Source organism: Malaclemys terrapin, chromosome 5 (assembly GCF_027887155.1).
Source record: "Malaclemys terrapin pileata isolate rMalTer1 chromosome 5, rMalTer1.hap1, whole genome shotgun sequence".
Classification (NCBI taxonomy): Eukaryota; Metazoa; Chordata; order Testudines; family Emydidae; genus Malaclemys; species Malaclemys terrapin.
In genome coordinates, this window is record NC_071509.1 from 129,744,245 (window position 1) to 129,772,227 (window position 27,983).

General features: G+C 43.2%; 2 protein-coding genes and 1 long non-coding RNA gene across 4 annotated transcripts in view; 1 reads left to right on the top strand and 2 right to left on the bottom strand.

Annotated features, from left to right (window-relative positions):
* The window catches only part of ANXA3 (annexin A3), a 37,027-nt gene extending 31,653 nt beyond the window's left edge, over positions 1-5,374 (bottom strand). Inside the window, exons 1-2 of the mRNA XM_054031088.1 lie at positions 5,297-5,374; positions 2,950-2,987 (exon numbers count right to left, since the gene is read on the bottom strand). Of these exons, the coding sequence (XP_053887063.1) occupies positions 2,950-2,964 (15 nt within the window). The 5' untranslated portion in view covers positions 2,965-2,987; positions 5,297-5,374. The remainder of the gene's footprint in view (positions 1-2,949; positions 2,988-5,296) is intronic.
* Positions 5,310-27,978, top strand: LOC128838691 (uncharacterized). Its single transcript, XR_008445236.1, has 3 exons — positions 5,310-5,417; positions 26,678-26,797; positions 27,656-27,978. It is a non-coding gene; the product is annotated as an uncharacterized LOC128838691 (long non-coding RNA).
* The window catches only part of FRAS1 (Fraser extracellular matrix complex subunit 1), a 292,619-nt gene continuing 279,574 nt past the window's right edge, over positions 14,939-27,983 (bottom strand). For both annotated transcript variants that reach the window (XM_054031084.1, XM_054031085.1), the window contains 4 exons: positions 24,592-24,758; positions 24,040-24,245; positions 21,195-21,341; positions 14,939-19,058 (listed from right to left, as the gene is read on the bottom strand). In XM_054031084.1, the coding sequence (XP_053887059.1) occupies positions 18,462-19,058; positions 21,195-21,341; positions 24,040-24,245; positions 24,592-24,758 (1,117 nt within the window). In that variant the 3' untranslated portion in view covers positions 14,939-18,461. The remainder of the gene's footprint in view (positions 19,059-21,194; positions 21,342-24,039; positions 24,246-24,591; positions 24,759-27,983) is intronic.

The window sequence follows — 27,983 nt, forward strand, 5'->3', positions numbered from 1 at the left end:
CATCAATGCAATGCTTTGACACTACCTTACTACAGAGCAAAATACAATGGTCATATAAAACGTCTCATACTCAACAGTATAAAAAGAACCTATTGTTTGTAGGATAAATGATCAGAAATGCAGCCGGGTGCAATACTTCATATGCTACAGGGAGCATTGAGCCATATGTTGGGTTATGGGACGAACAAATGATCAGCCTGAAAACAGAAGGACAGGGAATGGGGATTTGGCTTAGTTTCATGAGAGAAAGGACTATGGGGGGAGGGAGAAAAAGGGTCATAGACAAGAAAGAGGATCTCAAGACAGACATGAAGTCAGTTAGGTGCAGAGGGATGGGAAGGCTGCATCAGATGATGAGGGTAAGACAAAAGGGTCTACTGGCGGCTATGGAGAGACATGGAGATGGAAGTCAATTTTTACTCCACAAACTAAATACCATTTTAACAAATCGTTGGCCTCCATTGAGTGCTAATGAGGCTTCCACATGTGATGTGATTACCTAGGTTGGAACTGGACTGCCACCTCTTTGCACAGGCCAAACAACTACATTTCATCACTAGCAATAAGACAGACTTAAAGTTTGGATCTGGACTTTCCCAAAGCTCAAGCTGTTTGAATCTGGATTTTGGTTTGGACCATCTCTCTAGTCTAGTTATGCAATAGTGAGCTAGCAATGAATGGTTACGAGATATTACATCCTCTACAGAGCAGAAGTATCTCAAAGACAGGAAATGCTACCTCATGACCCCTGTAGGCAGGTTCATCATATTACATGAAGCTTTAGGAAGAGAGTTTGCTTGGAATAGCCAAAATTCATATTTTTATGAACAGCCTACAAAGACAATAGTGGTATAATTTCAGAGGAGGAATTTTCAGAGTTGATTCATACCCAGAGACTGAAGAGCTCCAGAAAAATGGATGCTGGAAGCATTTTGTATAACTACCCCTAATAAATAACATCTTAAAAAGAAAGAATTTGTCTGGTTTTAACAACTTTTATCATACAACCCTTTTAAGCCATAATTTAACACTCTTTCTTGTTAGTTTTCTGTTTCGAGGATTTTACTTCATTTACACTGCAGTGTGTAATTACTTCTTTCAAATGGTCATTGCATAGAATAGCATCAACCAGGTTTACTTCCATTTCTATTTAGTTCTGAATAAGTGGTTAAGCACTTCTCATCCTCATTGCAGACATATTTAGAAATACTTTCCCTTAACTCAAAGTTTCTCCCCCAAGTTTCTGGCTGAAACCATTTTCCTCGCTTTGAAATCCACATCTAACATGCTTTTCTTTTCTGTTTGCTTTTCATGCCATTGTTTGGAGCCTTCTTCTGGGTCAATATTTACTGAAGGAGGAGGACTAGGATGTAGGAGTTGATTGTTCTCTTCCCAGGACATCTTGGTCAACAGAAACACACCTCCAGCTAGAGTCACAGATTCCAAGGCCAGAAGGGACCGTTGTGATAATCTAGTCTGATCTCCTATATAACAGGCCACAGAACTGCCTTAGGAATTATTTGAGAGCAGATCTTTTAGGAAAAACATCAAATTGTGATTTCATCACTGACAATTTTTAAGAATCTACCACATCCTATGGTAACCACTGGAACAATTTAATTACCCTCACTGTTAATTTATGCCTTATTTCCAGTCTGAATTGGTCTTGCCTCAAGTTCCAGCCATTGGATTAGTATTGCAATTATAAAATATGCTCTAATACTGGCATGCATGAGACAGCAAATCCATTTATGTTTGAAAGCTTATTTTACAGCAATCTTTCAGCACAGTTGTGTCATTTATGTACATCTGGAGTAGGGAAACCTGCAGGAACCAGAGTTCAGGTCTTTACAGTGAAGAGGACTGTATAAGAATCTATATAAAACAGAACTCTAATCTCCAAACAGGGTTCACTTGCATTAGGTCAGTAAGATGAATCTACCCACTGGGACATTGTTTTAATGTTTCTAAGTGGGACAAAATAAAATGTTCTGTCTCAATTCTATCTGCCATTAATTCAATGGCATAGCACTTCTCCCTCCCAGATCAAGTCGCCCTGTGGGAGTAGTTGCTCTGATGCTCAAGCCAGTAAAAATGCCTGAACACAACAACTTTCACATGTCACTGAATCCAGGTGGTCCAGGCAAGAACTCAGGGCCCTTCAGAAAGTGTGCAGATGAAGAAGGTTACGTGCATCTTTTAAAACTGAAGCAGGGCTGTTCCAGGACAGAATAGCAACCCAGTTGGTTCCTGTCAAGGCTAATCAGAAAGTTTCAAGTACCTGGCCTGGGGTAGATAGAGCTAAGTATTGTATGAGGCGAAAGTGTATAGTGTATGAAGTTTATAGAAATGGAGATACCTTTCCATTGTTCTTATATTCAAAGCACACTAGAAAGTAAGACTTGCTTAAGTTCACACAATGGAAGACTTGAACAGAACCTCAGAAATCCTAATTCCCAATAGTCTGCGCCAAACAATTCCCAGGAAGACTTCCTTTCCCAAACTTCCTCAGCATTTATTTTACACATCCATAAAAGCACAGAGGGATACTTCTGTAAGGAAAAGAGGGAGTTCTTTCACCTCACAGCTATTTCTCAAGGGTGCTGGGTGTCAGATCTGGAAACAAATCAAAAAGGTGAAGTGTGCATCTAGGCCAGGATTTTCAAAAATAGGGGTCCTAAAGTAGGATCCTAAATCCATATTTAGGTGCCTATAAAAACTGGCCTGTTTTTCAAAAGCAACAAATATCCAGAAACTCTAACTGGCGATCATTAGAAGTGAGAAACATCTGTGTTTGAAAAAATTTGATCTTGTTTCTTTTCCACAGTGATACCCTGTGGTATCACTTTTATACCCTTTTGTGGAAGGTTTGCCTCACTTTTAGGGGAAATAAAAATCACAGGACTTTCCAGAAGTTATCTTTAAGATTTTTTTTTTTTTTAAACTCACCCAAACGGATGCCATGATTTGACTGTTTCACTGAAAACCTGAAAAACAATCAGATATTAATAGAATAAGACATTGTGCTAATTTATATTTACTGATCATAAAAAACCAAGTTATCAACCATCCAATGTTTAAACACAACATGGCAGAATTTTTTTTAAAGCACCTTTTACTGAGAGCGAAGGTAAAAGTTTATAAGGATTAAAATAAATAAGCTAAAGTCTCTCAGGAAACTATAAAGCTGTTAGTTTTGGATCATACTTTATATGCTGTCAGAGCACAAATACAATACAGAGTTTTGGAGTCTGAAGACAGAACCTTACATGGATTTTTCCATTTGGCAGACACACTATTTAAACATACTCGCTCAGCTCAATGTTTTGTTTAAAAGAAATCCTCCCCCCTTTCCTGATATTATAAAAACAAATCTGGAAAAGTGTCTTAACAGTTGGCAGACTCTCCTCTCCCTCCCCGCACCCTTATCAGATCTGGTTTGTGCACTTGTCCACCATCTTCTACCCTGACTGGGACAGCCAGGTTTATTAACTCTGATTTCACCTCCTCCTGCAAATTGAGTTTTCTTTGCTGAATTAGATTCAAAGTGGCTTAACTGAATCCTGGTGGTCTGAATCAAAACAATCTGTAACCTCCATTGGCAGGAACATTTTATGACAGGACGTGGACTATCTTTTGAAATGAGTTACACATCTTGGGTCCTTAACCCTTACAGCTTTACCTTTCTGAACAACCCCATTGATTTCAATGGCACTTCTTACAGGAGAATTACTCATGAGTAAAGATTGCAGGACTCAGTCCTAAGTTAACTGGTTCCTCACTCTAATAGGAATTTTGAATTTGTTCATTGGTTTGTTTATATTGCTTCAGACACACATGACTAATGCTGAAACATATCCGTTTCTTTCACCACACTTATTTCATCCTACAGTAAAATTCCATTCACACACAGGAGAGCATAACAACCTTTTCACCTTTTCTTTGGGCATTTCTAGGTTCCTCCAAGATTCTGCATCACCCCAAGAAGAAGTTTGAGATTTTTAGGACTTAATTTCGTAGTTTAACGATATGAAGTTGAAGTTTCTTATAAATAAATCTGGTCTATATTTACTTAAGACTGCATATTTTTATTTTGTATTTTTATCAAAGCCAGTGGATTTTAGCCTTGTCTATCTACTGGCTGGAATCCTGGGACCCTTTTGGTCATAAGAACGGCCATACTGGGTCAGACCAAAGGTCCATCTAGCCCAGTATCCTGTCTGCCGACAGTGGCCAACACCAGGTGCCCCAGAGGGAATGAACAGAACAGGTAATCATCAAGTGATCCATCCCCTGTCACACATTTGTCTACTTAGCTGAACTACTATCAAGCATCAGAAAACCAAAATGACAAACGCGATCAGTTAAATTCAGTGAATCCCACATGAAGGATCACCTCCACTATGCGAAATCCTGTTTTTAAGCAGTTTCTTTAAAAGAGCACTGTCAGGCAGCTTGTTTCCTCAATGTAGGTTTTATTTTAAAAACTGGATTTAAAAAAAATAAAATTTACTGTTACTACAAATGCATTCAGGAAGTATTTCTCTTTCAGTGTTTGCAAGTCCCACACACCAAGGCTGCGCAAGCTAGCCCTGAAAATGAAACTGAATAGTCCAGCGGTTCCAAAGCTGCTTGTGGGCTTGGGGCCTAAATTTACAGAACACTTGGTCGTAATCTATGACCAATTGGTTGATCACAAAACACTAGCTGTTCCTCCTTGTTTCCAGCTCCCTGGTCATATTAAAAAAGCTAAAATACATATTAAAACACTCCCTTAACATTGTTCCATGTACACAATTTCTGAGCTGCCATTCCCTTGCCAATGAGAAGGTATGTGGCCCAGAAGGGAAGAGGCTAACAGATCTGAGACGCCCTGAAGACTATCCAAGAGAGGGTTAAGGACACGTAGTACACAAACACCTACACCTGGTGAATAAGGTTTAATTTAGGCCAGCAGTGGGGTCAAATCTCGGGCTCTGTAAAACAGGGGTGTGGCTTGGCTTTCCCCCAAACACTTCCGAAGTTCGGGGGGGGGGGGGGGCTCATCGGCTGCCCCCCGGCACAGATTTCACTCTCACCCGCTGGTGCAGGCGGACTGGGACGGGACAGGGGCGGAGACCCAGAAACTCCCCCCACTCAGCAGGAACCGAGCAGCGGCTATGGGGCCTGGGGCAGCTCTGCAGGGAAAGTGCAGTCGCTCCCCCCACCCCAATCTTCGGCAGCGCCTGACACAGCGGGAAAGGCGAGCGGCCCCTGGGGCAGCCCGAGGCGGGCTCAGCTCCCCGGAGATACGTACCTGGAAGTCCCCGCAAACCACCCGCGGCGAGAGCAGCTGCAAACAGCGCCCGGAGCAGGAGAGAGAGGAGTGGACAGCGCCCTGACCCGCCCCCAGCGCAGGCTCCACCTGCCCAGCCAGGGTAGGTGGAAAACCCTCCCCACTGCTCCACCCCATCCCAGCAGTTCCCGTTCCTGTCTCTTGCCCTTGCCCCCAGGGCTGCTTCTTTCCAGCCACCTCCAGTCTTAGGACACCTGCTCTCTCCTTCTTGCAGTCCCTGGGCAAAGGGATGAAGCTGAACTTAAATATATTTTTAACCTTTCTAACAAAAATTGAACACAGATGTGTTGAACTGAGTCATTTTCACCCCCCCCCCCTTTAGATGACCTAAAGCCATGGCAGATTTTCTCTCTCTTCTGCATTTGTGAATAGAATAGCCCTGAAAACCCCACAGCTGCACTGGCAACAAATTGACTGAAATGTTGGGGTTTGGTTGCTCTGTGGAGGTTCATGGTGTGATCACTCACAAAGAAAGTGCAGTGTGGAAGGGTGGCTGCAACAGTTGGCAGCGACTGGGCTAAGAAGTCTTTTGTCACCCTGGCCAGTCACAGCCCACTAGGTAATGCAAGCACCATTTGCAGATTAGAAGGCGGGGTGTGTGGGTGATGTGTGGCAGAATATTCTGCAGCTATAAAGCTTTGGTTTCGGGAGTGGCATATCCCAGCTATTTAAGAAGGGTGCAGCGGTGGCAGGAGCATGTCACCTGGGGTGTCTTAAGAAGTATTTTGTCACTTATATGTCCTCAAATCTTTTGCTTAATCAAATTCAGAGGCAATCCCACCATTTGGGATTGGATTCTCTCCTGCAACTCATAACATTGTATGTTTAAAGCCATGACTATATAGCTTATCAACTTAATTTGTTTTGGGGAGCTTTCTAAAATTGTAAACTTACACTGAATATTTCAAAAATGTGTGTGCCTTTGAATTAAAAAAGGGAAATAAGGGACTGTGAATAAAAGCAACCAACTTTAGCGTCCTCTAGTTGGGAGCCCAGAGGAAAATATTCTGGACAGTCACCAGTGAGGGTTAGTGAGGGCTGGGCTGGGACAGAGACAAGGCCCCTAGTATGAAATCAAATGCCAGCAAGACTTTATTTATCCATGGGGTATGCGGGTCCTTCCAGGAACCAGATCAGGCAGCCAATGTTAGCTGTATGGAGAGTCCCCCTTGCTGTGGGAAAGGGGTCAGCTGCCTCTGCAGCACTTTGCCCCCTTGTGTTGGACCCAACAGAGGGCCCAGGATTAGCAAACTGTGGCCAGGGTGAGGATGAGCTAATGTGAAAAGGGGACATACGCTACCCGAATGGGACATACACACTTCCCACTAGCCCCAGACTTGTGGACATGCATATTAGGACAGCATTTTCTCTTATATAGCTCCCTTTGTGCTAGGAAAACCACTTTACCCACAGTGGGCTTCTAGACAACAATGGCTAAGGAAAGACCTGACAACACAGCTACATTGTCAGGGAGCCATGGGAGGGCAGGAGTTCCTGGTGCTGGCCTTGTGACACACTATGAATAACCCATACTCCTAGTCTCCCACTGATCCCACAGGATACATGAGTTCTGGGATAGAACTCTGGATGGTCCATGGTTGGGGGAGAGGCAAAATGTCTGTCCTCTCTCTGATGGTATTTACTGCCCCATCTCCCTTAATGAGCATTTCAGTGGAAGAGAGTGATTCGGGCCTCAATGATGGTACTTCCCTTCCCTTTTGCCCCCTGCTTGGCACTGGCCCCAGATGACCCATGGGGTGACAGGGCCGGCTCCAGGTACCAGCGCAGCAAGCAGGTGCTTGGGGCAGCTAACGGAAAGGGGCGGCACATCCAGCTCTTCAGTAGCAATTCAGCGGCGGGTCCCTCAATGCCTCTTAGAGGGAAGGGCCTGCCGCTGAATTGCTGCCGAAGGATGAAGCAGTGGCGGTAGAGCTCCGGCCGAAGTGCTGCCGATCACGGTTTTTTGTTTTTTTGCCGCTTGGACGGCAAAATGGTGGAGCCGGCCCCATGGGGTGACTAAGGGGAAAGACCACCAACAGGGCCTTAACCTTGCTGTTTGGATACAAACATTCCATCTGACAGGTATCTTAAGATTCCATGACAGTTGGGAGTGACAGTTGGGCAGTACAGGACAGAGAGGGGAGACCTAGAGTCCCATTGCCTCTCCCAAACTGACCGGGAGTTTCATAGCACTGAGGGGGATGCTGGGCATTGCCTATGTCCTGACAAATCCAGCATCACCAGGTTTCACACTCCCTGCTCTAGGGCACGGGACCTGTTATCCCTTCAGGACAGGGGAGACTTTTCCTGCCTCACTAGTATCAGCTGCCATCCAACAACTGTCTCGCATTTTAGAGGCAGCCAGAACAGCATACTGGCTGGACCAGCGACACTCTGCCCAGAAGTGTCAGACTGGACTGGACCCGAACAGAGGCCACTGGATGGATAATAATGACTTTGTGGGGAAATGGGCGGGCAACATTGTATGTGCCAGGAAGGTGTATGTGGCAACCTAAACTCAAGGGGGCTGTTGACTGTGTGGGTAGATTAAGGCAACACAACCAGAGCGATGGTCTCTGAGAGAACGCGCTGGCTGTAGCTTAGGAGACCTGAAAGGAAGAAAAGCACATTGAGGGCTTGAATTATGTACAGTTGAGGAAGGATGATCCTATAATTAGGGTGCTAACCTGGGACTCCATGTTCTGCCACAGACTTCCTGTGGGACCACTTATCTTTGTACCTTGGTTCCCTATAGCACTTCCCTACCTCACAGGGGTGTTGTGAGGATAAATACACTAAAGATTGCGAGGCGTTCAGATACCATGGTAATGGGGGCCATATAAGTACCTATGATTAGAGCTGGTCGGGATTTTTCTATTGGAATAAAAAAAAATGCCCTTTTCCCACCTGATAGGCAGTGGTATCAGGGCACCAGCAACTTAACTCTTGTCAAGTTTTTTGTAGACATTAGAGCAAAGGAGTGTTTAAGGAGGGATTTGAAGGAAGATAATGAAGTATCTTTGTGGATGTTTATGGGGAGCTCCTCCCAAGCGTGAGGGGTTGCATGGGAGAAAGTATAAAGGTGCTTGTTTGAAAATGTGACAGGTGGGTGATGGAGGCTGGAGTCAGCATTTTGATAGTGAATGAGAGATGATAGGAAAGGTGGGAATAGGCCACAAAGGAGCTTGAAAATGAAAATAGGCAGCAGATAGTTGATGCAATAGAGAAGGGGCAGACAGAAGAGGAACACAGAGAGAGAGGACATGATCAAAGTGATGGGCTACAAAAATGATCTTTGCGGCAGCAATCTGAGTAAATATGAGCAGGCAAGCTTCTCTTTGTCAAGGTGTGATCTTAAGAGTACCCCAGTGCCAGATGGTGCACTGTTGTCATGATATATACCCAAAAAGTGGCATGTAACATCTCACTGGAAAACTAATAACGCACTAATCATTAATATTCTTATGTGATGCATGTAAAGTTAACCACAAAGAACTTCACAGATGTGCTGTAAATACGTGACTAAAATGTATTTGAACCAGACAGATTAGAGGGAATTAATAAATAAGTTTTCTCCAGACAAAGAAAAGAGGCCAACATCTCAGACCATGTGTGGATAAGTTCAATGGGCTATTCATTTGTATCAGAGGTTGCAGGAACAGATCATTAGCATTGTAAAAATAATCAGCGGGGGAGGAACCAGCAAGGTGTCTACACCCGGCAGGGGAAAGGAACTTTATATGGGGATACCCTTCAAGAGAATACAATTCAAAGGTTTACTGGGCTATCATGAAAGGAGGCGCCAACTCCTAAGTTATCCTTCACATGAGGAAACAAAGAAACCAAGGACTTTGAGCTCTGTGAAGGATCCTGGCTAAAAACTGGTCAGCCATGTTGGACAAATGGTAAGAAAAACATCTTTGAACAAAGGACAAAGTTATACTGAAGTCTTAGAAACATTCTTATTTTTGTTGGCTTGTACCCATTTCTATCATTCTTCCTTATGCTTGATATCACTTAAACCTATGTCTTTTTAATGAAATTTACTTTTACTATAACCAACTCAGTGCTTTGATTGAGATAGAGTGTTTGTTAACCCCAGGTAAGGTAATAAGCTGCTGTGTACTGTCTCTTCAACAGATCTGATAAGGTTTTGTGACTGTTACAGTAAGAAGGAGCTGTGCATGGCAGAAAGATTTCTCTGAGGAATTTAGGATTTACTAATTGTTACCTGCTACGCGAGGTTTGGACAAGTAGGTGTGTCAGGGAACTGACTTGTAGCTTAGCAGTGGCAAAGCTCTCACTTGCTGAGGCTGAGAGCGGTAACACAGTAACTCACAATTCTGGGTACCCCAGGAGATCATCCCACCATGCCAGAGAAAAGGATGTTGCAGTAATCAAGTCATGAGGGGATGAGAGCCTGGATAAGTTTTAGCTGTGTGGATGGATAGAAAAGGCCATGTCTTAGAGGTGTTCTGCAAAAAAAAAAAAAAAAATCTGCAACATTTAGACATACTCTGGATGTCTGGATACCTAGAATTGAAGATGACATCCAGGTTATGGGTCCCAAGTGACAGAAGTATAATCCAATAACCTCTTAAATAGTCACCTTTATTCATGTCTTGACAGTGGCGGCACTGACCAGTAACTTTGGGAAATGAATTTCTTTCCAAGAAATTTTTGTCATAGACTTCAGTGGGCTTTCAATCAGCCCCTGACTGTTGATATCTGCTGCCCATTTGGCTTCTGTTTAATCATTTAGGTACTTGAATTTCTGGTTCTGAAATAATATTTTGCAGAGATATTGGACTTGGAAGAAAGCAAGCAAGGTATAACTGGAGCAGGGGAAGAAATAACTTGGCTTGGACACTGAAACTGCCCATTCACTATGCATATGGTGTGTAACAATCTTTCTGATACCATTGTTTGTGTCAAGTGGTATTACCATAGCATTTTGAACCCTGCAGATCAGTGAACCAGGAAAAGTCGGAGACTGAGTATATTTGAGATCTTATAGCTCATCGACAGCACTATTTAAATAATTTTAATACCAGAAGTGGTAAGCTAATATGGTGATGAGCACAATGTAAGCAGTTAGGAAAGTAGAAAAATGGAGAGATAGATAAGTTATAGCTGGTTGACAGATCTTTGTATTTTTGACCCTCTTGGGCAATGATTTTTTGGCCTCTTCTTCCATGGGTGATGTTTTCCTTTTGGAAATTGTTGGAGGAATGGATGGTCACTGAGTGTGAGCCTGTTGAAGGATAGAGAATGAAACTTCTGCCCTTCGTAAGGATTCCACAGAATTCATTTGCTGAGGGAGGAACAATGGCATTCACAGGAGGAACAGTCTCCAGAAGTCTTTTCTTCATCTTCTACATCACCAGATGATTCAGTTTTCAGAGTATCGGAGAGCTTTTCACGAATAAGCTGAGTCAGATGACCCAGTTTTAGGGGAACATACCTTTTTATTCCTCAGTTCAAACCAAGCCTCCTGCGTGAGTTGACATTCCTGAACAAAGGGAAAAGAAAAGAGTCGCCCTCTCTATTAATGTAGAGTATCTGGAACCTGAGAGAGAGAGATGGGCTCACTTTGTTTCACTGCCATCTGTCCCTAAAGACGGGGTTGCATTTTTTTCCATCACCCTATCCTAACTTCCCTTTTAGATTCTGGAGCTTTGTAGAGTTTGAAACCACTCGAGACCCTGGTGTCCTTTGTTCATCTGTTAATCTTTGCTATGCATAATTCCACATCTTGATAATCAAAACGCACAGGAAATACTGCAGGGTCAGGTCTAGCTAAGACAGTACAATGTGCACCATTCTGGGTTGCTGAGATTGTCAAGGAGGTTCACTACGTGTCTGACAGTGGTGGCCGCACACTTTCATTGTTAGACTTTACAGATGTACCTTTAAACAAAGGCTTGCTTGAAAGAATATGATCTGATCAAACTGTGCTTGACACCTTGAAAATATTGCACGCGGTCTTCAGTGATTTGGTGTTGGGGGTGAAAGCAGAAAAGTCAGTTCTGAATCCTGCTCAGCTTCTGACATTTTTAGAGGCTTTTTTGGATTCCAGATGGGCTCTTGTTTGTCTGCTTCAAGAGAGATTTAATCTTTGGAAGGCAATGCTAGCTGTGAGGTGTTGAAGCAGCCATTTGATGAAATTTTTCCTATGGGTTATGGGGACTGGTGGCTTCAAGCACTGTTGTGAGGGTTTGCTTGTGTGCACTTTAGGATAGGATTAACTCACTTTGCACCTGAGAAATTCAGACTTGCTATAGTCCCTGCTCAGAAGATCAAAGATTCACTTCTGAGGTGATACCTTCTGCGGTCTTTTTCTCTCCTCGGATTGTTAATGCTTACTAACCTCTTATACTGGGGATTGGCAGAGGGAATGTTATGAAAGATAAAGTTCTCAAAATATATTGACCAAAATTTTCAGAAGAAACTGGTGATTCTGGGTGTGTGAGTGTTTGGGCATCCAATTTGAAACACCTGAAAGAGACCCGATTCTTTAAAAGGTTCTGCAGATGCATTTTTGGCTGTACAGTGTCCAGGCCATATTTTGTAAAATAATAATTTGTGTTTACTCTGTTGTGCCTGGATGGAAAATCATGATTTAACAATTAGGTCTGTGTCAGGAGACAGTGGCTGGTCCTATGAAGGACACCTGGCAAAACTCAGAGGCCAGTTAAGAATGAAATAGGGTACGTTTCCCACACAGGAGTCAAAGGGAGGCTTTCCAGATTAAAACACGAAGCTTGGCAGGTGACTGTGTCTGTTCCTCCCTCCATAGGGACGTCACCCGATTTGACATTTGTTTAATCAGATTTATTATGAGGGGTCTTGTGTTTCTGACAGTGAAATAAATATTTGGATATTGGATGAGAGAGCGAGCAAGATAGTTTAGTTTGGACACAGCACGTGCATATTCATCACACATATAGTGATACAACTGCTTTGCTTCTGTCGTTACTTATGACAAGTTGTGATGAAAATCTGGCTCTTCTGAATAAGTGATTTCTTGTGTGGTGGGTGCAGTTGGATCAATCACCAGGAAAGGATTGGGGCAGCTGGAAGGGAAGATGGGAGGCCACATCATCCAAGTGAAAATTTCATTTAGCACTTTCCAAACGGCTATTACAAGTTTCAGTTCAATACTAAGTTTGGCAGTGGAGGAAAGTGTCTGATGGATCTAATTCTGAAGCAATACAGCAATTAAATGAAATGAAAGAAAGAAGAGTTGAAACTGCTAGAGACCAGTTGAAGGGATCTGATAGAGATTATTGCAGTTTGCACTGGGAATTTTAATGTTTGTCAAGCTTCTTTACTTTCCTAGGTGAGCTAGTCAGTTCAAAAGGATGAGTGAATTCCTCCGTTTGCTCCAACTTGCGGAGTTCAGCATCCCTGCAGAGGTGAGATGGTTTGGTTCGGTATCTGGTGTGGAGTGACTTGCCAGGCAATGACACCAGTGGCCATATTTTGTAAGTCAATGGAATCAAAAGAAAGAGAGACTGAAGAGGAAGCAAGAAGGAAAGAAAAAGAATGGATAAAAGGAAAGCCAAATATGAAAAAAGGAAAACCTACCGAGAGAAGGAATAGTAGTAAAATTTTTAAAAATTCTAAGAAATTTAAGAGAAAAAAGTAGCACAACTTTTGATCTACACTCTCTTGTTTAGGAGGAGAATTGTTATTTGTGAAAAGAATAGGAGTACTTGTGGCACTTTAGAGACTAACAAATTTATTTGAGCATAAGCTTTCGTGGGCTACAGCCCACTTCATCAGATGCAGGTAGTGGAAAATACAGTAGGAAGATGTATATGTACACAGAGAACATGAAACAATGTGTGTTACCATACACACTATAAGGAGAGTGATCAGTTAAGGTGAGCTTTTATCAGCAGGAGAGAAAAAGAACTGTTTGTAGTGGTAATGAAAATGGCCCATTTCCAGCAATTGACAAGGAGATATGAGGAACTGTAGGGGGGCGGGAAATAAGCATGGGGAAATAGTTTTACTTTGTGTAATGGCCCATCCATTCCCAGTCTTTATTCAAGCCTAATTTAATGGTATCCAATTTGCAAATTAATTCCAATTCAGCAGTTTCTTCAGAGTCTGTTTTTGAAGTTTTTTTGTTGTAATATTGTGACTTTTAGATCTGTAATCGAGTGGCCAGGGAGATGGAAGTGTTCTCCAACTGGGTTTTGAATGTTATAATTCTTGACGTCTGATTTGTGTCCATTTATTCTTTTACGTAGAGACTGTCCGGTTTGGCCAATGTATAATGTACCGGACAGTCTCTACATAAAAGAATAAATGGACACAAATCAGACGTCAAGAATTATAACATTCAAAAACCAGTTGGAGAACAACTCATCAACTGATGAGTGCTCGCCCGTCGACTCTGGTACTCCACCAGAACGAGGAGAGCAAGTGGAGTCAATGGGAGAGCATCAGCTGTCGACTTACCGCAGTGAAGACACCACAGTAAGTAGATCTAAGTACGTCGACTTCAGCTATGCTATTCACGTAGCTGAAGTTGCGTATCTTAGATCAACCCCACACGGTACTGTAGACAAGCCCTTAGGAGAATCATTCAAATTTCAATGAGGAGGATTGAGATTTCCCTGTTACACCCAACTTGTGGCATTTAGCTTTTTTTCAGGAAATGGTGATAAATGATATGTGTAATGGCTGGAATTTTAAGTGGCAGTCATAGTTTTTCTGTGGAAAGAAGAAAATGGAAAGAAAAGTGATGGGACACTAGATAGGGAGGACTCTGATTTACTACAGAGCATTTTTTCCCAGGTGTCTGGCTGGTGGGACTTGGGGTCGGGAAGGAATTTTCCCCTGGGTCAGATTGGCAGAGACCCTGAGGGTTTTTCGCCTTCCTCTGCAGCATGGGGCATGGGTCACTTGCAGGTTTAAACTAGTGTAAATGATGGATTCTCTGTAACTTGAAGTCTTTAAACTATGATTTGAGGACTTCAGTAACTCAGCCAGAGGTTAGGGGTCTATCACAGGAGTGAGTGGGTGAGGTTCTGTGGCCTGCAATGTGAGAGTAGTCAGATTATGATGATGATCCCTTTTGACCTTAAAGTCTATAAAAATATAGATAAGAGAAGAAAGAAAGGATGTTGGAAGGAAAAAATCCCAGATTTCAATATTAAAAAAGAAACAAAATTTTGAGAAGAATTTTAAATGAAAAAGAAAGTAAGACATAGTGGGACTTGTCCAGGAATCAGTCTCTTGTCTGGGATTCACAGATTGGGACGAGGAAGTAGTAATCTGTGGAGGTGAGTAACCCCACCTAAATTCCTGAAGTCTGTTTCTAAATAGTTCTTGTAAAATGACGGAGGAGACACTGATAGCCTTTGGAGTTTAGCTAGATATGAGGTAATTATTTTTAATTTAATGTTGAACAACCATAACCTGATTGCTAATTTAATGGGAAATAATTAGGGTATAACTGAACTTTTGGATAACACTGTTTGTGTCCAACTCTAAGACATCTTTCTTCAAAGCACTGACTCCAGAGTGATTCGGGTGCTTCATGTGTGTCATGAAGAATTAAATAAATTGAAAGCTTGTATCACAAAGTAACCAAAATGTTGTTTATTAGCAAAAAAAAAAAATTGTATTGTGACATGTTGTACTGCATGGAAAAAAAACATTAACTCCATAACAAATAGAGTGATATTCAAAATACATAAATTATAATGAGATTCAAGAAAACAGGTTGACAGCACCAAAAATGATATATTCAGATCATATCAGCCGATCTTCACGGGGGGCTGCAATGTACAGTAAAATAAGTGAAGGATATCAAAACATATGCACACACAAGGTCAGAAAAATGCAGTCATACGTAAGCCTGTCTCAACATTATTATTTCTCAGGAGCAAAAATATATAACGTCCCCCGTGTCGTCTGGTTAAAACAGTTGTACAAATATGAAAAACTGTAACATTGCACCTTGGCTCTGTTTTTATTTATACAGCACCATAATACACAAGAGAAAATGAACTTCCAAGGTTTTATTTGTACTAATTTCAACACTTTAAAAAGTACAATAGGATTTATAACGCATTAACAAGCAAACTGCAGAAGCTGAGACTATGTGGGTGCTACATATCTGAATGAAATGTAATACCACCCATGTTCTTTAATCAACATATATAAAACACGGCTGACAATTGTGAATAAAATGATTAAGTCACAAATCCAAAGCTTAAACACTTTCATTTTAAGTGTATGTCTAACAGATCGGATATTGACAATCAAAGTGAGATGAAGGAACACCCCAAATTTTGCAGGCATTTTAATTTTCCATAGTCAAGTCACTATTGTGAGGTTGTCATAATTAATCTGCTGGGGGTAGTTCCTGTATTTATTTTGTGAACATTACACAGGAGGGATGCCAGGCTCTATTATTACACAGTGTTGTGTGAAATCAGCTGGCTCTACTGCCGCTTTCAACCTCTCAGCTTCCATAAACATATGCATAAAACTCCCATTTAACACTAGGATAGATCTGGTGCTAGGCACTGAGCAACTCTGTGCTGTTCACGACACAAAGCAGACAGTCCTTGCCATGCAGATCTTACAGTCTAAAACAATCACCAATGGGAGCAGTCTGCATGCATCACAGGGAGAACAGACCCTCCCCTGTAAATATTTAAGCTGAATAATCAGATCTCACCTTCACTCAGAAAGTGCACATTACATGTTATATTTACACATATTCTCCAGTTGCTGTTGAATCTGTGGGAAAACAAACAAACAAATACCCTCTGGCCAAATGCCTAATAGACCCAGAAAAGTAATATCAAATCTTTGACAACCCAAAATATTGCTTGTTTAGGTATGTCTGTGTGACCCTGGTATGAGTATGTAGTGGTAAACCAAGTGCCTGAGCTACCAGAAACAAACCTGAAATGGTGCCACCTCAGGAAATATAATAGAGATGGGGGACACAGCTAAAGGAATCACAGTCACACTTCTTAGTGATGTTCCATTTATAAACAGTTTGGAAAGGGTTAATACATGAGCAGCGAGGTTATAAGCCTGTTACAGCCATAAGATACAGATGTTTATCAGCACATCAGTAGAATGTGTCAAATGATTATAAACAAACTCTTGGCCTCTATAACAATTGATTAACCATTGTAGCCTAGTGGCTAGTGAACTGTCTGTCCCCTGAAACTCAGGAGACTATTCCTGGCTCTGCCGGGGCATGTTGGGCAAGTCAGTTCTCTTCTCCGTGCCTCAATTTCCCCATCTATAAAAAGGGATAATGAAACTGACCTCCATTATTATTATTTACTAAAACATTTATTGATTTGTAAACTATGTATAAATGGAACCTTACTATAAAGGGTAAATGGAATCATTAGACACCAGAGTTGCAGTTGCTCTACTGCAGTCAGAACAAGTTTTGGATTTTTTTTGTCCCTCCATTTTAAAAAAATAATATATTTTAAAATGAAGAGAACGGTCTTAAAAACTAAGACACATGTTGTTCTGTGGGTTTTGTAATGATGTGGGAAACCTAAAACCCTAAAATGTGCAGGCAATAGAGAATACCAGCTGCTTTATTTCCAGTTTGCACAAAGCTGGAATTCAAAGCCTGGGGGATGAGAATGTGTTCCAGACTTCATGCAGTTTACAGTGCACCCAGGAGTGTAAAGGTTACTGATGAGTTCAGAAATCAGTGCAGATAAGGCAATATTGTTTAATAAATAACAGGCATGGCGTGCTTGTGCACACTATTTTGTAGTGCATCATGCAGTAGAGCAACTGTTCCATTTGTACTGTATGTGATTGAGGGTCAGGGGAGAAAAGGTTTGGTATCTCATCAAAATCAAATATCAGTTTGGAATAATGCTAAGAGGTTCATTAATGTCTGTACAGCACCATGAAAATGTAACACTACAGTACAAAAGTGCTCAGATCATTGTAAGCAAAAGTTAGAACATTTCAACTGCTTATCCTTATCAATGGTTCTCACTCTTTTCAATACTAGGACTCTCCTCCCATATAGCTGGGATTTAGCTAGGATTCCATCCCATTTAACAATACTGTGACCCACAACCAACTGTCTGCAACCCCCAAGTTGACACCCCCTCATCCAGACGGCTCCAAGTAGTTCTTTGCATTGACTTTGTGGAGTGTTCTCAGTGAAAGATATTTCAATCTTATAACATAGCAGAGAAATCTGCTGCTGCTACTGACTGGGAGACCAAACAGAGATGATTTTGGGTTCCAAACTTCACTGAGTTGGAAGGATACGTGGTGGGACTGGTGGTTCAAAGAGTCAGAGTGAAGTCAATGGGAGTTTTGCCATTGACTTCAATGGGACCAGGATTTCAACCTAAATCTCCAGGACAGAGAACAATAGAAGATTCACACTCATTTGTGAGTGACAATCACTCCAATGCAGAAGGTCCTGGGCACAACTTAATTCCCCTTTAACATGGGGCTTAAGTGATACCCGCTGCTGTGTGTGGGCCCTCTGCCTGGGGTGACTTTCTTGATGAGCATTTCACTCCCATGCAGATCATCCATTGAGAAGATACTGGCATTAGTTTCAGAACTGGCTGTGTGTGGCTGTATGCTTGACCAAAACTGTCATGTTCTGCATGATGTCTTCCAGCAAAAAGGAAGAGCAAAGGAAAGCAATATAGAGTGGAATTGAATAGATTCCAGCTCTTCTAAGGATCTTTGCTAAACACTGTGTCTGATCTAAGGATACTGCACTGCCTGTTGATCTTTCAGCATTATTAAACCCCATTAGAATGAACTGTTCTTATTAGAATCACTGTAGAGCTTACGTAAATATTTGGCTGCCAGGAATGCTGCTATGAAAGTGGTACAGCGTAAAATAGAACTGAGTGTTGGTAGAGATACCACATGAAAGTTTCAATGTTTTCTGCCCTGGGTGTGTCACACAATCCTGCTTTGAATGAGGTAGCTCAGTTGTGAGTTGAAGCATGGGAGGATGCATTGCTGTCCACCACTCAAAGCTATATTCTTCCCTTTTCCACCAGATTATAAAAATACCAGTAAATTTTTTATTTTTTTTTACAATTTATAAAAAGCTTTTACAAAAAAATGTGCACTCTCAAACTTCTGTTCCATCATGTAAATTGTTGTGAACTTTGACCTCTAAGTTCACTTGTTTGACCTTAGCACCTTTGACCTTGTAGGCACCCTCATTGTCACTTAATATATTGATATTCCTCACAGTGCAGTATTGTCTGTTTACGTTCTTCTCTGCCCTTTCTGTGTTTTTCTTGGGTACTTCTACCTTGGTGTTGAGAGGATATTCCTCCATGATATCTTTGGCAGGCTTTTTCTTCTTCTTCTGCTTTCGACATTTCCTGGTTATGAAGCAAACTAACAGGAGCACAAGCAGCAGCAGCATGATGGCAGCAAATGCACTTCCTATGGAAGCCCCTGTTTGTGATAAGGAAGCAGCCGCTACTGCTTCCTGAACCTCCAGGCTCAGCGATTTCATGTTGGTGCCATTCTTGATTTGGTCGCCTTCATTGTCATAGATCAACGAGTCATCCAGAATCAGTCTGCCGTTGTTGTCCACCAGGTCCCTGCGGCTGCGTTTCAGGTGGTGAGTGAGAGACCGTTGAACACGGGGGCCTGCAATGGTTTCTGGGCCAATTATATAGATCACCTGAAGGTACCACTGGTGTCCAGCTTCCACCTTTATGACAGAACGTACACACAAGAGACTTTACTCTGGGCCTTTAGCTAAAGTGATGCTAAAATTCTGTTCAAAGCAGATGGAAATGGGCAAAGTGCTACTCTATAAGCCAGGGACAAGTGCATGTTATAGGTGCCTGTCTGTGCCTGATTCACAGATGATATGGGTCTGTTACAGTCCTCTAGGGTGACCAGATGTCCCAATTTTATAGGGACAGTCCTGATTTTTGGAGCTTTTTCTTACATAGGCACCTATTACCCCCCATCCCCTGTCTCGATTTTTTCACACTTGCTGTCTGGTCACCCTACAGTCCTCGGGGAGCTTTAACTCAAGCTGTAGCGTTAGCTCTGGAAGTGCCCATTCAGTTCTCCATGCATTGACCACGATGGAAGCCATCACGCTATCCCATAGTTTGGTGACCAACAGCGATATATTAACAATTTGAGCTGACCAAACAATGGGGGCAAATATTGCCCAGAATATTGTCAAGATTTTGTTTCAGTGTTGATCATTTTTAAATGTTCTGTCCAGTTCTAGAAATAATAATAATACATAGCTGGTTGGATTTTTTTAAAATTTCCTTTTTTAAAGACGTTTTGTGTCAACATTATTTGTCTGACCCCCAAAAATTCATCATTTTTTTCCATTTTTAGCATCTGAAAGTTTGACAGTTTTTGATTTTTGAAAAAAATTAATCAACATTTCACATTTTTTTTGAAAGAACAGTAAAATTGTTTTTATGAACTTGTTTACTGTTTTGGACCAGCTCTGATAACTATGATGATAATACTAATAAATTATTCATAAATCATAACTATTTTAAAAGCGACTCTTTGCTGAATGGCTTGGAGAACTAACTGTCATTACAAATATTTAATTACAAATCTATTTTAAAAACGAAATACAGCACTGTCTTAGGAAAGGTCAAACAAATAAATCCATTCTGGGAGTTGGTGGGGAGCTGAACTGAATTTCTGATCTCCAGTTTATGTGCTGAACAGTATTCATTGTCTAATTTAAGGTCTGATCCTGAAGAGTGCTGGGGAGCCCTAAATCCAAATTGAATTCAATGGGAAAATGTGGGAAAAGTGTAGGGGAGGGGAAGATAATACATATTTATAAAATTCTCCCATCTAATGCCTCTTGTTCCAACATATGATTGGCAGAGGCCCTGGGGGTTGTTCGCCTTTCTCTGCAGCGTGGGGCATGGGTCACTTGCTGGAAGATTCTCTGCACCTTGAAGTCTTTAAACCACGATTTGAGGACTTCAGTGGCTCAGACATAGGTTTGATACAGGAGTGGGTGGGTGAGATTCTATGGCCTGCGTTGTGCAGGAGGTCAGACTAGATGATCATAATGGTCCCTTCTGACCTTAGTCTATGGTTCTATGATATGATGATTTTAGAGTGAGCTGAGATGGATCTCAGGGAAGGGCAAGTTCCTTGTCCGAGAGCCCACCATGGCAAAGGTGTGATCATGTGCTGACTAAGGAGCTGAATCAGTGGGCACTGGAGTCAATAGGAACCTTCAAATTGATTAACATACAGCTCCTGAAAAACCCACTGATAGATAGCTTCCTTCATGTAGCTGTTGACAATGTAGGTCTCACCTATATTCTAGACTTGCTCCTTAAGTTGTATCTTGCTGGGTAACAGGGACAGCACCCACCTTCTAGGAATTCTACCTTTGTAACTGAGTGGTTTGATCCAAGGAGAACTGCTAAGTACTCTAAATTCCTACTGACTTCAGGATCAGTTAAAGGGACTCAGCACATTCACAGACTGAACATGAAGGCCCTGGGTTGGAATTCTGGAATCCACTTCCTACCTGAAGATTAGCATTAAAGGAAGTGAATATGAGCTGGGTTCAATGAAACTCTGCATGGATACAGAGACTTGTGCTAGTGGATCCCAGGACAGAATTAGGGCCCTAAATTGTTGAAGAGTGTTTCTGGCACTAGGAAATATGTGCTGCCTTTGTCCACAGAAAATTAGATAACACTGCAAGGCTTGCTCTAGTGTGTGTTGGACTTGTATACATGCAGGGTCAGGCCTAGAGTCTGTAAAGCACAAAGTATCTTGGACTGTCTGTATAACAAAGTTTGTTTTGTGGTACTGTGCTTCTCATGCAACACACCTTGTAGAGAGCATCCACTTTCATAGTAAATCCATCCACTCCTGGCATGCTGCTCACCAAGTGGAAATCAGACAATTCAGAGACAAAGTGGGCATCAAAAGGTACATCGTGGAAGTACTTATCAGTTACTTCAGGTTGGTTTCGGTCCTGGAATTCACAGAAAGCAATATGTACTGAAGAAATGGGACCACACACTATGGGTGACACATACATTAGTAACAAACTGGCAACCAACAGCTACATGACAACTGAGATTTGTCAAAGTTGACTTTTTGGTTAATGTGTTCTAGGAAGCAGCAAAAGGACACAAGAAGAGCATCTCTCACTCATGTCTTTGTGCCTCCTTCCATGCTGACCCAGCACGGCCCTCTCCCACTCTCTTCTTGTGCATCTAAAGGCCATCCTCTCGAGTCAAAAACTTCCTTAAAACACACTCCTTCCTTAACTCCTGGTGCTAATCCAAAGACACAAGTGTCCCTATTCCTAATTTTTTCCTTTCATTTTTTCCCCAAGAGAAATTTTAACCAGTTTTTTTCATAAATTATCCAGTTGCCGTTATTTTCCCCAGAGAGAGAAACTTCTGTGCTCCTGTTAGAGTCCTGCTACTCTCCCAGTTTCTTACTTCAGCTTCCCTTCTTCCTGCAAAGACCAAACCACAGCCAACAATTCCCTGCTGAACTAGACTCGGGAGGACTTCACTAAAAAGGACATCATCAAGCGGTGCTCAATCAAACATAAAAATGAACACTGAGGCCCTAATACAGCGTTGAGATCCATGCGGGTGTGTGTCTGGGGCTCAATACATCAGCCACCTGGGGCTAAGCATGTCACCTCTGCCGATCTCTCTGAGGGGAAGCAAGAATCCAGGTCCAAGAATAATGCCCCACATCTCTCAGCCAAAAGTCAAATCCAAGTCCCAAGCCCAAGCAAGTGGTTGTGCAAAGTGCCAACTCCTAGAACTTAGGAAAGAATACTTTTTAATACAGTGCATTTCACAGCATAGGAAATACACCGATATAACGCTGTCCTTGGGGCCAAAAAATCTTACCGCGTTATAGTGAAACCGCGTTATATCGAACTTGCTTTGATCCGCCGGAGTGCGCAGCCCCGCCCCCCCGGAGCACTGCTTTACCGCGTTATAGCCGAATTCATGTTATATCAGGGTAGAGGTGTAATTATAATTGTAATTTGATTTACAGCATTTGATATTTTGTTTGTAATCATCCCTAGATTAGGTTTATTAAACTAAACACCCCAGTGCTGAGTGTAACCAGCCTAATATATAGATGCATGAAAATTTACTCCGAATACTAAGGGTACCTTTTATTATGCTGCTGAACGGTCGCATGGCTGCCATCCAGGCCCCTGGGAAATGTTAAACTCAAAGTCTGCACTTACAGTTAAACATGTGATGTGCACTAGTCACTATTTCATACAATGAAAGAGGATTTTTGTTAAATTGATGAGGAAATGTCCTATATGCTGAGGGGGCTGTTGTTACACATATATTTGTATAACCCTTCCTACATTAAAAATGAGATCCAAATCACAAGGATTTCCCTCCATTTTTCCTAGTCCTCAGACCAATGGGAAGGTGTCTGAATAAGGAGTGAGGAAACGATGGGTAAGGTCCACAGGATTTGGACTTATATTTAATATGCTATAAAACCCCCACCCTCCTGCCTTTCACATAGCTGTGCAGTAAGATGCTACTTGCATTAGGAACATATAAGAAAAAGTGGGATACAGACAGCATCATAGGCAAATATTTCAGTGAAAGCACACAGAACTCAAGGTGTGTCGACACTACAGGTGAGAACCTCACCCCTGCTCCAGCCCACTTATGCCGCATAAAGGGGCTAGAGTGGCATAAAAGAGCCTGAAAGGCCTTGTATCCAGGCAAGGGAGGCTTCCCCAAGTGCTGGCACTGAGGCACACAGGTGTAAGGCTGCCTCCAGGGGATCCCTTTAGCTAGCATGCTGAAAACTGAAGTGTGCAGCTCAGGCTAACCACCCTAGTGCAAACCTGCCTGATCCCTGGGTACATGCTCGGGTGGCTAGCCTGATCTGCCACGGTCACGCTGCTATTGTCTGTCTACCTGCACTGGGAACCATGTTGCAAACTTGGAGACAAAAAAGCCTGGTGTAGACAAGGCCTGAGGAGAGTGATTGAGCGGACTAAAAAATGTGAGCTATGGATCAAATAAACAGCCTGGGTTTAAAAGTTACAGGGTGTCTGTGAAGAAGAGAAAGCAAATTTAATGCTCATGAAAGATGCTGGATCAACCCTGGAACATGAGGTTGTTTTATATACAGAACGTGCACCGTGTGGCCAACAGCTGGGCAAGCTTCCAGTCAGGGCCTGTCTACGCTAGGAAAACGTGGTGCCATTTCACGAACACGTTAGCTAAACACAGGGACCGTAGTGTTACCCACGACAAGCTAAAGTGTGTTTCAATGTCATTGCCCTTGTCTAAATGAGGTGCAGTTTAAAACATGCTATTTAAGATGTGTTAGCTATTGTGCTTGCCAAATGGCTCATTTTCCTCATCTGGAATGGGCCTCAACGTGCTTCACCCCTGACCTGGGTTAGAACGTAGTTTCGTCTCCATCTCCAGTCAGTAATTTTGTGATGTGAACTGTGTCTTTGAGATTTGCTCAACTTCACTGGCTCTCCATGGAATTTTATCAGACCAAAGGCAGTATTGGAAATACAAAGTGTTCCTGTCACGGTTTGTCACACAGTTTAGCAAAGAGATGGTTCCAGAATCTGCCCTGACATAACTACCCACAACTCCACAGCTGCCACAATTCCATGTCACAATTTTGTCCAGTGTACAACCTACCAGTAGCAGAAATCTGTGTTTTAAGTGCTTGTTGGGTTGAATACAGCCATACTGTGGCCCCTCATTATAGATTGTTCCAGTAGGGTCAAAGAAAGGCACATAACCATCCTTGCCAGTACAGAGATAGACTTTTTCCAGCTGCAGTTTGTAAGCAGCATTTAGATTTTGTTCAGGATTCCAAAGCACACGGCCATATAGGATTTGACCTGAGAAGGTTGAGAGAATAATAGTCATATTTATATTCATGGGAGGAAGAGGAGCAATTCAGAAAGACTAAAGAGACTACCTACACAGCCAAATCAACCAGGCTGGGGAATAGTATTATGACAGGGTTTAGAGTTGCCTATGTAGATGGTGCCATATTGTGGTATGACTGTATTATACAACAGTTATAGTCATGGTCTGACAGGGTTGTAGCATGATTCTGTAACATAGCATGCTCACATAGGCAAGACGAATCTCCGATATCACATCATTTCTCTTACACAATAATAGATGCAGCACAGACCCTTTAGTTAAAGTAAATTAACAAGGCGAAGGAAAAGGTCTTACCCTTTGAAAAAGCTCCTTTGTAATCCATTTCTGCCAAAGACATTTCAGATTTAGTGGGATCCATCAAAAATACTTTCTCATTGTTACAGAGCTGAAACTCTGTGTTCAGAGAGTACACGACAGGAACTGGGCGGTTTGTCTGCTGGAAGGCAATTGGGATCAAAAATCTAAATTTGGGAGGAGAAAAAAAAAAACAGTTACCTTTTCCGTAACTGGTGTTTTTTGAGATGTGGTGCTCATATCCATTCCATATTAGGTGTGTGTGCTCATCACATGCACCAGTGCCGGAAGTTTTTCCCTCAGGAGTATCCATAGGGGACTGGCTCTGGCACTACCTGGATTGGCGCCCGCATGGTGTCGTATAAAGGGCGCCACCAGCTCCCCCCACCCTCAGTTCCTTCTTGCTGGAAACTCCGACAGTGGGGAAGGAGGGCAGGTCATGGAATGGACATGAGCAACACATCTCGAAGAACACCAGTTATGGAAAAGGTAACTGTCTTTTCTTCTTCAAGTGCTTGCTCATGTCCGTTCCATATTAGGTGACTCCAAAGCAGTACCCCTGGAGATGGGTAGGAGATCATGGGCAATCATGATAACCTGTGCCTGGTCTCTCTTGATCTTTGCCAGGGCCCTGCTGATGAGTGGACTTGGAGGGAAGGCATATGTCAGGGCTGAATCCCCACTCTGGCACTTCGAGTGCAGAAAGTGGGGGCCCGCAAGCATTCTAAAAATTAATACTTGCCACTCCAGGCTTGTATTCAACTCCCAAGGTTGCAGCTTTTCTCTGACCTTGGCTTGGTAAACGCGGCTACCACCCAAATGCAAAAAAAAAACCCCCTTAAGCCCAGGAAGGAGCACTTGGGTATTCCTCCCTGTAGGGTACCCTGAAGCCCTTTCACCCCCCCCCCCCCGGGGGAAGAGCTGAGAAAGAAAACAAAGGAAATTAGCGGTTGCCACCAGCTAATTAAACAACATAGGCACAAACCTCTTAGGACACCAAAAATCCAATCCTGTTAAAAAAAGTAAATTTTATTAAAAACAAAAAGAAAGAAAATACATTTGGAACTTAGGCTTTTGCTAGATAAATTCCAAAAATAGCTTTTTTGGAGGTTCAACTTAAAGATTACAAGCAAACAAAAGCATCTGGAGTTAGCACAGAGGAGATCCACAAGCCAAAATAAAAAAATAAACCTGATCGCGTCTACCTAAACATTCCCTATCCCAGTGAGTCCTGCTAGGTATGGAAAATAATTTGTTCATACCTGGTTCAAACCTTACACACCATTTCTGCTTATAGCATTGCTGCTCCGTGTCCCTGCAGCCCAGAGAACAGTAGACAAAGGGAAAGTTTCTTCCCAATTTTAAAAGGTTCTACCTTCCCATTGGCTCTTTTGGTCAGGTGCCCACTTTCTTTTCTTTACCTGAGGGACTTTTTAACCCTTTACAGGTAAAGCAAGTAGAGAACAGCTACCAAGAGGTATTTTACAGCTAACTGGCTGTCCATCAAAGGGAGCTACCCCTTCCTCCCCCCCATTTATCACAGAGCTCCCTGACCACAACAGGAGGAAGATATCGGAGAGGGAGTCCTTGCTAAGATCCGGTCGAGAACAAAACCGGTGGCATTTCCTGTTCTGTCTGGTAGTGAACAGGTCTACTTGGGGTCCAAGGTCCAAGGTGTCTGACGCCAACTTGATGGAGTGAGGGTGGTTGTCGAATGGAACCCCTTCCAGGACTGTCCAGCGGTCCACCATCCCAGCAAGGTAAGTATCGCCTGGAGAATGGTAACAATCTTCTCCAGGGAGTCTCAGGACTGGGAATAGACCGTCACCAGCCATTGTTGCAGGGGCTGCATCCGGAGTCTGGCATGGTGGACCACGTAAGTGCATGCTGTCATGTAGCCCAGCAGGCACAGGCAGACCCTGGCTGTAGGCAGAGGGAACGCTGAGATTTCCACAATGAGGTTTGCCATCGCATGGAATCTTTCCAGCGGCAGGAATGCTCTGGCGCAGGTCGAGTCAAGGACCACTCCGATGAACTTTATCCTCTGCACTGGCACTAACACTGACTTTTTGTTGTTCACCAATAGGCCCAGAGAGTGGCACAGTGCTTGAAGCACCGCAACATCCCTTTGGACTTGAGATCTGGAGCCGCCCTTGACGAGCCAGTCATTGAGTTACGGGTGGATCTGGATACCCCGGCGCCTGCGGTAAGCTGCCACCACCGACAGGCATTTGGTAAACACTCTCGGTGCTGTTGCCAGGCTGAACAGGAGGACCATAAACTGGTAGTAGTGGGGCCCCACCATAAACCAGAGGAAGTGTCTGTGTCCTCGAAAGATCGCTATGTGGAAGTATGTGTCCTTCAAGTCGGGGGCAGCATATCAGTCTCTCGGATCCAGGGAGGAGCTAATAAAACCAGAGAGACCATGTGGAACTTTAGCTTCTGTAGATACTTGTTGAGGTCTGGCAGGTCCAGGATGGCCCGCAGACCGCCCTGGACCTTTGGGATTAAAAAGTACTGGGAATAGAACCCCTTGTTCCTGTACTCGAGAGGAACATCTTCCACCGCACCCAGCTGTAGCAACCCCTTTATCTCCTGCGCAAAGAGACTCTCGTGAGAGGGGTCCCTGAAGAGGAATGGGGAAGGCGGATGAGAAGGGGGCAGGGGAGAAAGGAACTGGAGGGTATAACCCCCCTTCCACTGTGCTGAGGACCCAGCCAGGAGGAAAGGGGAAAGGCAGTTGAAGAACACTGGGAAAGATGAATCCAGGGAATAATCTGGTGGGTTGCCCTCAGGCACACCCTCAAAACAACTGTTTGGCCCCCTGCTTATTATGGGTAGACCCCGACTGTGCCGAGGGTAGAGGCAAGTGGCTTGGGCGGTGGTTGTTACCTTTGGCTTGTTTATGGGGCTGGCCCTGCCGGGGCTGGCTCCCCTGGCCCTGAGGCTGCTGCAGTTTGAACCGCTTATGCGCCGGGGCTGGGACGTAGAGACCCAGAGTTTTCAGGTTGGTGCGGGAGTCCTTGAGGCCATGCAACTTGCTGACTGTTTGCTCCGTAAATAGGGTCCTGCCATCGAAGGGCAGATCCTTCAAGGACTGCTGGGCCTTGGTGGACAACCCAGAGAGGAGCAGCCAAGAAACTCACCACATTGAGATAGCGGAAGCCATGGTGTGGGCAGCAGCGTCCGGAGCTCTGGCGTCCGGAGCCTGCCTGGAGGGTTGCCCTGGCTGCAGTTGTGCCCTCATTGAGGATCACTCGGAACTCCTTGGAAGCCTTGGGAAGTGACCCTTCAAACTTGGCCATGGCTTGCCACATATTAAAGTCATATCGGCCAAAGACGGGTTGGTGGTTGGCCACTCTCAGCTGAAGGCTGGAAGACGAATAAACCTT